The 12,014-nt window shown below is 37.5% G+C and overlaps 1 protein-coding gene across 1 annotated transcript in view; it reads left to right on the top strand.

Annotated features, from left to right (window-relative positions):
* LOC146505728 (contactin-associated protein-like 4) overlaps positions 1 to 12,014 on the top strand; it is a 90,566-nt gene that overhangs the window by 72,191 nt on the left and 6,361 nt on the right. The window contains exons 19-22 of the mRNA XM_085182479.1: positions 589 to 828; positions 8,478 to 8,611; positions 8,851 to 8,938; positions 10,481 to 10,699. Coding sequence (XP_085038605.1) covers positions 589 to 828; positions 8,478 to 8,611; positions 8,851 to 8,938; positions 10,481 to 10,699 — 681 coding nt within the window. The remainder of the gene's footprint in view (positions 1 to 588; positions 829 to 8,477; positions 8,612 to 8,850; positions 8,939 to 10,480; positions 10,700 to 12,014) is intronic.

The raw sequence follows: 12,014 nt of genomic DNA, 5'->3' as shown, positions 1-12,014 counted from the left end.
GGCACAGTAACACAGCTTTATCTATATTCAGTTATTAACAATCCCAGCTGCGTTGCTTGTTGGAACTCTGCATTTTTATCTACAGTGGAAATCATAACTCTGACATCCGACTCTGTTATAATTAGAGAGCCAGATTTGTTGTTTTTTTCACCTGTCAGCTGGTTTCCTGTGGCTGCCTTTTCACCAGCTCACTAATTAGGTGTTGTCAATGAAACAGAGGCACATTTAAATAAATGAATCATTGATATTGTCTCTTGTGAGATTAGTTGTCAGTATGAAGACATATTATTTATAGCCATGTAAATCATACTATACAGTATCTGCAGAATGATGTGGTTCAGTGAAATGACACGACTGGGATAAAATGTTTCCGGCGCTTATTTATCAGGTATAATGTGTATGAAACGGTAAAGAAAAGCTTGATGTGAGGAAGAAGAACTCCTAGCTAAAATCTAAAAGCTCAAGTAAAATCTTTCACATCTTATAAATTAATCATCTACATATTAAAATATAATGCCCGCCACAACTACTGCATAACTGCTGTAACTTCTATGTTTGTAATTCAATTTATCGACTTACTCCCTACAGAGGTTTCAGCCAGCTTCAAGTCAGAAACATCAGTCACTTATGCCTTTAAGGAGCAGATGGTGAACGAGCTGAACAGGAGCAGCAGCGGCAGCAGCTCCTTCCCCTCCTCCATCTACTCTGACATAACCCTAAAAGCAGAAAATGTGTCCCTGAGCTTCAGGACCAGCCAGAGTCCTGCTCTGCTCCTGTACGTCAGCTCCTACCACAGAGAGTACTTTGCTGTGCTGCTCAGCAAGCCAGGTGAGCACTGAGATCCTCTCTGTATTTTTAATAAGGAAAGTGTTCTTGCATCAAATACTTTGACTTGGCCTTTATAAAATAACCATGACCTTTTGTTGCTTATATTTATAAGTTGTAACAGTGGTGTTGTAGCATAAGGCAAAAATTGTAGCATCAGTTTCCTGTTTTTAGCTCGCAGGAGTGCTGTTATTTGTGTTACTGTTGCCTTACTATCAGCTCGATCAGTCTGTCTATTCTCCTCTGACATCAACCAGATGTTTTCAGTATTTACTCTTTTTTTTTAGACCGTCTCTGTAAATCCTAGAGATGATTGTATGGGGAAAATCCCAGTAAATCACCTGCTTCTAAACCAGTAAGCTTCAGAACCAGCCCGGACAGTCTCATTCAAAGTCATTTAAATCTCTTTCTTTCCCTGTTTTAATGCTCAGTTTCATCAAAATGTAGACATGGTCATGGTCAATGGGCCTCCATGTTGCTACCACTTGATTGGCTGATTGCGTATTTGCCTAAGTGAGCAGTTGAACAGGTGTACCTAAAAGAAGTGAGGAGTGTTATGAATGAAAAGTTTTTTCAGTCTTATCAAAATAACAGGTTTAAATGGATTTCTGAAGCTATTTATTGGTGTTTCTGTAATAGGCATGTGATAGTGAATGACATCAAAATCAAGAATTCAGGCAATGAAGGCCTCATCCATAACTTCAGCTCTTCTCTGTTTGTCATCCTTCTTTTTTTTAATACAACAAGTCTTCCTGCCCTCACCTTCTTTTTCCTATCATCAAGTTCTCCTCTTCTCTATTCCTGTTCACTTCTGTGTTTAATCAACTCGCTGTGAGTTCAGCCAAAAAAGAGACAAGAGGGGCCCATCTGAGTTGGAAAGGACAAAGAAGGCTGATAGACCTATTGAAAGTGGGATACCACCTAAATTAGCTGTAAATAGACTGCGAATCGGCTGCTTTAATAACCCAGGAGGAAGCTGATGACCAGGAGGTCACACAGTTGCCATGGTGATCAGGTAGTCAACATGACACGACAATAAACTGAAGCACCCCATTAAAACTCTTGGACAAGCCTTTTCTGGTGAAAAGACTCTGTGCCAAGACTGCAAGCAGCTTGGTTGATGTGTCGCTGCTGCTGCTGTGCTGTTACTGCACCTGTGTAACATTTTTATCTTTGCTGTAGTTTTAAACAGGAACATTATATTTCATCGCATGTCTAAATAAAGGATACGTCTGCTGAAATTCAGCACTTTTGTGATCGTCAATAAAAAAGATGATCAAGCCAATGATTAACCCATCTACCACCATGTTTTGGTGGGGCACTCAGGCTCAGAAGGTAAAGTTGGTCCCTGTCTCCTCTTGTCTGCATGTTGAAATGTTCTAGAAAAAAGTAAGATACAAAGGTTTGTAAAATGGCATTTTAGTGTGAAAGTGCTTTAAATGGTCAGTAAGGCTAAAAAGTACTACATGAACACCAGTCTATGCACCATTACAATTTACACCAATCAATATTTTCGGGTCTTGTTCTCTGCTGTCGTAAAGAGAGCAGGAACACTCTTCCTTACTCCCCATGCTGCTGCCATCCTTGTGCATAGTCTTATTACGTCCCGTATTGATTACTGTAATCCCCTCCTATTTGGTCTCCCTAAAAGGTCCCTTCATAAACTCCAACGTCTTCAAAATTCTGCGGCTCAGGTCATAACTTGCACTCCGTCAAGAGCTCATATTACCCCAGTTCTTCAGCAGCTTCACTGGTTGCCCGTAGAAGCCAGGATAAATTTTAAAATCTTACTTCTTACATACAAGTGTATCCATAAATCTGCTCCTTCCTATTTGTGTGACCTGCTCCATATCACCACTGTTTCCCGCCTTCTCAGATCATCATCTGCTATTCATCTTACCGTTCCATCCTCACGCCTTATTACTATGGGAACAGAGCTTTCAGTCACTCTGCTCCTCGGCTCTGGAACTCTCTTCCTCCTGCACTAAGATATATTGACTCCCTTTCCGTATTTAAGACACAGCTCAAAACACATCTGTTTAAACTGGCTTATTTGCTTTAATGCTGATTTTATCTGTTGTCAAGCTCTGTTTTGTAATTTTAAGTTATTTTATGTATTTTATGACTACTGTTCCTTTTATTAATTTTGTTTTTTGTAAGGTGACCTTGGGTTTCTGAAAGGCGCCCTCAAATAAAATGCATTATTATTATTATTATTATTATTATTATTAAAAAATATGCTCAATAGCCTCATAGCTGTTAAAGTAGTGGGTAACAGTGAGCAAGCAGTATGGACACGTGAGACTGGATTTGAGAATTAAAATGAGTTTGAACACAATGTGGTTTGGGTCCATTTCAAAGGGCTTATGTGAGTACACCAGATTGAAAAGATTAAAAGTGCTGCTTTCAAGAGTTGGATTAAACTATCCTTGGATCTGTTCTTTGACAGAAAATGTCATCAGCTTCATACTTTTGGCAGTTTTAGCCCACACACATTGAGATGATTCTGGGACCGTAAACATGGTTTGCACTGTATTTGAATTTTAGTGGAAAAGTCAGCTCGTGAAATTTATCTTACTAATATTCAGTGTTCTGTTATGAAGCTAATGTTGTCTTGTAGGCTAACAGCTGTGAGTGAACACAGGTTTTGAAAATCCTGCAGGCTTTTCTGTCACTGATGCTGAAGAATTTAGAGCTTAAAGCATTCAGGAGCTACAATAGTGAAAATTATATTGAATACAGCTTGAATGCGGTGGTATCATTACATAATTTACCATAATTATACTTTTTTCTTGTTTTAAAAAGGTTAGAAGGCAGGGGCTTGTCTTCGGTAGCTGACTGAAATTCCATTTATAAGCCGAGTTTCCACTTTTACGCTTATAATTCGTGAAACCAGTTGTTAAATCAGTGAGGCTCCACCTTCACTTTCAACCATTTAATATCAGACTGCTGAAATGACAGAATTTATACCTCTTATTTCATCTTGTTTATCTAATAACTCCACCGCTGAGCACATGTGGTTAATAAGTACATAAGAGGCAACAGGTGCACTGACACTTGTGATTCATTCGTGGGATATTTTAGCTACCTGAAAGCTGTAAAAGTGAAAGAGTGATTTGACTGTCTGTAAACAGACTTATTCTAGTTTAGACCCATCTAGTAAAAGCATGGAAATGCCTTTTCCCACACTTGAACTGGTATTTCTACAGGAAAATGTGTTTTAGACAGCATTTTATAGGCTTCTTTTAGGGAGTCTCTTCATCCATTCGTGGATGATGACAAGAGCGGAAATTAGCCTCGGGCACATACAGATAATATATTTCTAATAGACTGAACAAAAACAATGTGCATGCAAATTTCTCTTTTTTTCCCACAGAGTTTTAGTTGTGAATCTCTAGAGTTTTATACTTCTGGCACCTGCTGTTGTTAGTGATGGCTGAACCTTTCAACTTCAGTATTTTCTAACTTTTTACCACCTAAAGCTTAAAGCTTGCTGACAAACTCTCTCTGTGGAGTAATTTCAGTCCGTCAGCTCGGCAATCACCTCCCCTGACTTGTTAATCATGGTCATTACGGTGTGAACACACTTTATAACTGCCATTGGCTCACTGCTGTTTCTTCACCTTTAATAAGCACGGTTCAAAAGCCAAACGGGTGTTAAACGTATTAAATTGTTTAAAAACATTATTAGCAGAGCTGAAAATATGAATAATGCATGATTTGAAACTTGGAACAGGTTTCTTTCTCGCCCCCATTTTTTTTTCTGCTGCTCTCACTCTGTCTCTCCTGTCATTGTTCTCATAACCAAATCATTATTAAAGATATGCCAATATGAATAGTAAGAGTAAACTAAAACTAATGTGTTTAAATTCGCAGTGGATGATGGAACATTTGCTTTTGAGAAAGGCCTGATCAGCAACACATCTTCCTACAACCAATGGTGATCAGTCATTATTCATTTAAAAAAGGTGTGAGGAAAATCTAAGTAATTCATGCTGTAGAGAGCCTGGCTTTTCCAAATACTGAATTATTTCGGGATATTTTTTGGATCATTGTTTAGTTGCTAATACCCTTGAAGAGCTAGATCTTTTGAATTAATATATTCTTTAATATATTCATGATTACATAATGAGGCATGTTTATGGAGAAAATTTGATTGGGTCTATTTTTAATATAAATAGGAAGATGGCTTTTAAAATGCTACAAACGTAAAAGGTTTATGTTTGGAATTAAGTCATGAAGGTTTGAAATTAGGAATTGTGCACTCACTGGCTGCTTAGTTACATTATGTTTTGTCTATAGAACTCTCTTAATTCTTCGTGACACCTTTATACTCAATTCTCATGCTAGGTTTGAACTTCAGCAGCAGAACTTCTAAAGCCCCCCTTATTTTAAGCACAGGCTGGAGGATCCAGAACAAGGACCTATGGAGCATTTAAAAAGGTTTAATGGAGTGAATAACACCAATATAGAGAGCTGTCAAAATGTCAAAAGAGGAAGCACATCAAGTAAAAGTGATGAAAATGACAACAGAGAGTGGACAAGGAGGGAAGTGGAAAAACCTTACTCAAATGTAATCAGAATACTTTATTAATCCCTAGATAAATTTTGTGGGTTACAGTTGCTACAGTACAGTAGCATTAACAATAACAAATCAGACTATTTATTTTTATTTTATTTATTTATTTTTAGAAAGAGGGGCAATACATATTAGTGAACATTTTAACAAATGTAAATGTGCCAGATTATAGCCTTGGGCTAATTTCCATCTGCAGACCCTCTGGCAGGTTGGTGTTAAACACAAGTTAGTAAAACCATACAGAGACACTATTTACAGGTCATGTGACAAGGACAAAAACACTGATCGCATTATACTAGAACAAACAATGACAAGGAGAGTGGACACAGAGGACAGTATAGATAACAATAACGGAAACACATCAATTATATTGCACAAACCCCAGTATTGTACGTGCCCTGACTGTCGTGATATTGCGTTCACCCATTGCACTAACAGTTGTTTCCCTTTTTGTAATACACTAACTCTTTTTCCCGTCCAATATAAAGCATGATTATTAAACATGATTACATGTTTGTGTGTCCCTCAGCCGCCCTTTTAAGTGACTCTTAAAGATGGGTAGACTTGTACTTTCCCTCACTGACAGTGGAAGACTATTCCAGAAGCCCACTCCCTGATATGACAGAGCATTCTGTGAAAAGGTGGTCCGCCTGAATGTCAATTCACAATCACCTCTAACAGTGGCTCGAGTCAGTCGAGACCTGGCAACACTGCTAAACTTTTGTTTAATAAAATCACTCATTGGTGGAGGCGCCAGACCATGTATAACTATATTATATTAGACAGGCAGATTTAAATAATTTGAAATTAGTAAAATTTAAAAACTTGTATTTTTCTAAAATTTGACAATGGTGATATGAAAAAGGTTTTTTATCTAATATTTTCACTGCTCTTTTGTAGCATACTTCGATTGGCCCAATAGCAGCAGAGCTCGTATAGGACCAACTTGTAATACAATATTCAATATGAGCCAGTATCATGGAATGCAGGAATTTAATCGCTGCTGTGTCTGTTAATGATGTGCGGATATGTCTAAAGTTCTGTATATTAACATTTACAATTTTCACTACTTTTTTAATGTGTTTTTTAAAGGATAATTTAGAGTAGTAGCACTCCCAAATACTTAAATTCCTCAACATTAATTAATTCTTGTGTACCCAAGCAGACTTTTACTGCAGCCACGGTTGTTTTAGGTTTACTAAAAAACATTGATACGGTCTTTTTAAAATTAAGGCACAGGCATGAGTCATTCAGCCATTTTTGTAAATCATGTAATGCCAGTGAAAGCTGATGGGCTGCATCATCAGCAGTTTTGGCTTGCGTAAAAATTACCGTATCATCAGCATACATAATCGTGTCCACATTTTTGCACACATTAGGCAAGTCATTTACATAAAGTGAAAATAACAGGGGGCCTAGAATTGAACCCTGGGGGACACCTTGCGTACAGTAAAGATAGGGTGACTTGCTATTCTTTATTTGCACGCATTGTTTTCTATCTGATGGATAAGACTGTATCCATTTAATAGTGTGATTACTAAAGTTAAATGTCGACAGTCTAGACAAGAGCTTAAGATGATTCACAGTGTCAAACGCACGCTTGAAATCAAGAAAAACAGCCGCAACATAACTGCTCTTGTCTAAGTAAGATTTCACTCTCTCAACAAAAACACAGACAGCCGTTTCAGTTGAATGAAGAGTGCGAAATCCGAATTGCATTTGTTTTTGCATTTGCATTTATCGATACAATATGTTAATATATGAGGAATAGCACAATATATACAACAAATACAAGTCACCAAGTAATAAATATTCAGGGTTGACAGATGTGATTATAAATAAATATCAATAAATTGACAGCAACATTACAGAGTAAGAAAGAGTATGTGCAAAAAGGATGTAACCATTGCTTAATAGCACACTGATAGCAAAATCAAGGGGAGAGTAAGTGACACGACCGCATTATATATGCAACAGGTTGATGAGTGGATGAGATCAGGCAGAAACAACATAAACAGTTTTGAGACATGACGAAAACTATTTACTGGATGTAGACACATTTACACCTCAAGTTATTAGACACTGCAATTGAGACTTTTCTAAGGAAGAAGTGCAATTTTCATTAACACATAAGTGGAGGAAAGGAAATGTGAGTTTCCAGAAAGATGGTTCGAATAACGTTCAAAGCAAAAAAGCAACAGAGGATCATATAAACAATCCTACAATGAAAGCACACTATTATATAAATGAAGTTACTAATAACATTCACAGTAAAGTTGAAAAGGTAAACTGTGCATATTGACAGAGGTGTGTGAGTTTGAAAACAGAAAATGTAAATCTTGGCTGTTTTTGTTTCATATTAACCTCGTAAGACTGGAACTCTTTCATGGCACGCATTTTTAATTTCTCTTTGCAATTTGGGCTGATTGGGACCTGATGAATGTGAAAACAAAGAATTGCCTGATTTTTATTTTTTACCTGATTTTTGTTTCTGACAAAAATGATCCACATATGAGGACATTCATTTAAAATTTCAAAAGAACAGTGGCAGTATAATGTCCTCGTAAGTGGATATCAGGCCCTTGTGGGGCAAAATTTGTTTTTTGGGTCTAGACAACCCAAAATGTGATGTCTACATATGTTGGCGCCAGGTCCTAGGAGGTTAAGCAATATGTTTTTATTTCCTCTTCACCTTATAAAGTTCAGCATGCTCTTGAAAATGAGCATCACATAGTCTAGAATGAGATCCACACCAGCCACCTACACAAAAATCAACTGGTATGAAGGAATTCCAATACTTAATTTGGTGTTTTAATATGTAACACGAGGCTTACAATGAATGGACAATGGACAGAGATGGCAAAGGGGAAGGATGCATGGCGGCAATGAAAGCTTTATTTTTTGAATATAATCGGAGAAAAATGTATTTTATGTAAGGTGGTTTTATACAATATTTTCTTCAACTACAGGAGCTTTTGAAACTCTACATTTAAACAGGTATTCAATGTTATTCAGTCCTGTCTTTTGTGCCACACAGAAATATAGCAGTTTACTGTGCTGTTGTTAACCACAGATAAGCTAGAGGTGAGGTACAGACTGGACAGCAGCAAAGATGCAGAGATACTGAGGAGCAAAGTGAAGAACCTCGCCGACCGACAGCTGCACGTTATTACCATCAGTCGACTGGCAGACGTTGTCTCTATGCAGGTGACACACACGTGCAAACAAAAAGCACTCAACCCGTCTTCTTAGCCAATAGTAAACAATAAGTCAGCCTCTGTCAGCAGAAAAAGCAACAGACAGGAGGTTTATCAGAGAAAACCTCTCTGAAAATCAGTATTTACATTATATCATTTGTTGTATATACCAAAGTACTTACTAACTATTCAAGTGTTGGCGTTTATTTGAAAGCCCGTTTTGAAGGAAAACCTTTTATTTTCTGTCAGATTGACCAGAATCCCAAAGAGGACTTCAACCTGACATCTGGTGTAGAATTCAATGGCATAAGGTCGCTGGTTCTTGGCAGAGTGCACGGTAAGTGAGACAGCAAGGCCTTTCAGGCTGAAGAGCACTCAGACAGAATTATTTCTTCTGTTATATCAGACAATAAGGCTTTCAAAACTTTCCTCACTGGTTCCCTCACTGGAGGCGGTGTTGTCTAGACTCTATAGGGTGTATACGACATAAGGTTTGCTTTCAGTTTTACTGCACAAAATGACAAGAACAAAACTCCTTCCAGGCCAGAAACAACTATTCCCTGCTGTTAACATAACACCAGCTTTACTACAACTTTACAACTTCATTAAGTGCTAACCATAGACAGTATACAAAATGAAAGCTGCTGTGACATCACCCACCGGTTCCTGAAAGACTGAGACGAATGTTTCTGCCATTGCAATCTTGGTTGCATTCAGTTTTCTGTTTTTGAGACTTATATATATTATATTATATATAATATAATATATTTATATAAGTTCTGAAAAAACTAAATCAATTGCTTAATATTTTTTAAAGGATTTTTTTTTTTTTTTTAAAAATGCCAGATGTAGCAAAATACATTGCAAGTTAAATTATTTTTATACAAATTCAATTCAATTCAATTTTATTTATATAGCGCCAAATCACAACAAAAGTCGCCTCAAGGCGCTTCATAGATACAGAGAAAAACCCAACAATCATATGACCCCCTATGAGCAAGCACTTTGGCGACAGTGGGAAGAAAAAACTCCCTTTTAACAGGAAGAAACCTCCGGCAATTCATCAGATGGCTTAAAAAAACTTCTGTTTTATAAACATTTGAATTTTCTGGCAACTATTTAATCATTCAGGCTTTAAAGGGTTAAAGCTGTGTGTCCCGACTGCAGCCAAGCAGCTAAAGCTTGACTTTCAACAAGTAACAAAATCAGTGACCTCAAATGCACTAAGATTCGTTTCAGGGTCACGTCACAGGCAAAAAGTACAGAGGAGACAAGGAGCCAAAGAACAGAAAAGCTTCATATGTGTCTTTTGGGACTTTTTTTGTTTTGTTTTGTTGTCGCTGTTTTGTTGGATCCTCCAGTAACCTTGTTTTTTTTCCCAGCCATTTGTCAGCATTATTTGTACGTTTTTTTGTTTTTATATAAAACATTTGATCATTTGTAACAACTAAATGTACAACATTAGCATCTTTAATAGAAGGTTCACTGATGCCAGTTTTCACCTCATAGCGAAACTGCATCAGTAACCTCATCATTGTCATCTTCTCCTAGCAATTATGAGTGCATTGCAGTGGAGTTAATAGACCTCAGACTATTTGGAAGAGAGAAAACCAGACACTGATTATTTGATCAATATTCTAAATCAGTCGCTGCACCTACCACTTTGAAGCAATATTCTTTCAGCTTGTTTTCTTATCATCTGCCGGCAGCACTTTAATTTAATTTGTTATGCCCAAAGTATTATTTTTCCTTTTTGTTCTTTAGCAGAGTTACAGTAGCACTGCTAAAGCAAAATCAATTTTAAAAAAAGTGAAGTAATCACAATCTTTGCTGTACATTTTATAAAACATCAGTCTGTGTGCTTGTCTTTTCTCTATAGATTCTGAAGGGTTGGATCCGGACTTGGCTCAGATTGCTTCTTTGGGTTTCACTGGCTGTCTATCTGCTGTCCTCTTTAACTCCATCAGCCCTCTGAAAGCTGCTCTGCTCCACCCAAAAACTAGTCCAGTTACCGTAACTGGTCCGCTGATCCAGTCCATTTGTGGCTTTACTTCAGCCAACCTCTCTCATGCAACAGAAACCACACACCATCTATCAGGTAAGAGGGTTATTTCCTTGCTTTCTTTATTGGTATTGGAGATTGAAGGAGATTGAAGTGGTGGCAATGATGGTCAAACCCCAGTGTCTCCAACACAGTTTTGTTCTGTCTGTTGTCTGCATGGGGTCATCTGTTTTGAGAGTTGACTGGATTTTCTCTGCTGTTCCTGTATCTGACTTCCTGCTCCCCTTATCTGATTTGTTCAGCTTGAAATGGCTTACATAAAAAAATAGAGCTGGTGCTATTTACGTGACGCAGAGTGATTTGCTTTGAAATCACTGGCTGATTTCTTTTCTTTTCAGATGCTTTTTATTTTTGTTTCTTCAGACACCTCAGTTTAGGCATCTAATTCAGGCCTCTTCACACTAACTCTGCATGTTGCAAAGTGTCAGTTAGCTTGTGCATGTGCATGTGGCATCAGGAGATCCTTTAAAAGCATCCATATGGGACGAGTTAAGAATGACACCGCTGCTACTGCCACAGCACAAATGCCAAAGGACACCCGAGACAGCAGGTGTTTTGCCAAATGAGAATGAAAATTAAAAAGGACTGGTGTCTCATAGGCAGAAAAAGTATGACTTACTTTAACTTTAGACCATATATGTGTTTAAAACTATTAATACGTTTTGAAAATATAATATTGTGTCTCTACCAAGGACATCTGAATTTCTAAAGCTGCACATCCTATTTAATGAGCCGTTGCTTCCTCAGTTGTGTTATATGCAGATCTGGAATCACGCATAACGACTAGGTGAAGACAATCTCGACATTTCATGGAGCAATTTCTGCTAGATGATGGTTTTTCTGCATTATTCCTGCGACTAGGACAGTGTCAAACATCATTTTTTTTATGTCAGCCTCTACAGATGTTCTTTTTACAATTGCAAATGCATGTGTCAGGGAAAGGAATTAATTGTAATGACATTATCCTGGTGGTTTGCATAATTAGAACATCATCCAAATAGCTTTGAATATCATCATAAATGCAATGTCTGGTCTCCCCCTGCAGATTTTCAAATAAACACTGCTACAAAAAAAAGAAAAGAAAGATGCTAAACTGCTTACCACTCAGACTTATCATGTCTCAGGTTTCTGCACAGCGGAGCAACAACAGTCATAAAGGTCATGTGCTATTCTTGTAAAAGTCAGTCTAAACGTATTACAGGAAATAAAGGCATATATTAAAACACAGAGTTGTAGTTAGGGGAAAACGCTTGGACATGTCTCATCTGTGAAAGGTGCAGCATCCTCCACACAGGTCAGATAGTGAGTAGCAAACACATCCTCCAATATTTATAATGTTCCTTTACCACAC

The sequence above is a fragment of the Neolamprologus multifasciatus genome, chromosome 13 (genome assembly GCF_963576455.1).
Source record: "Neolamprologus multifasciatus chromosome 13, fNeoMul1.2, whole genome shotgun sequence".
NCBI classification, from domain to species: Eukaryota; Metazoa; Chordata; class Actinopteri; order Cichliformes; family Cichlidae; genus Neolamprologus; species Neolamprologus multifasciatus.
Note: the sequence above shows the minus strand (reverse complement) of the source record. Positions and strands in the feature narration are given on the sequence as shown.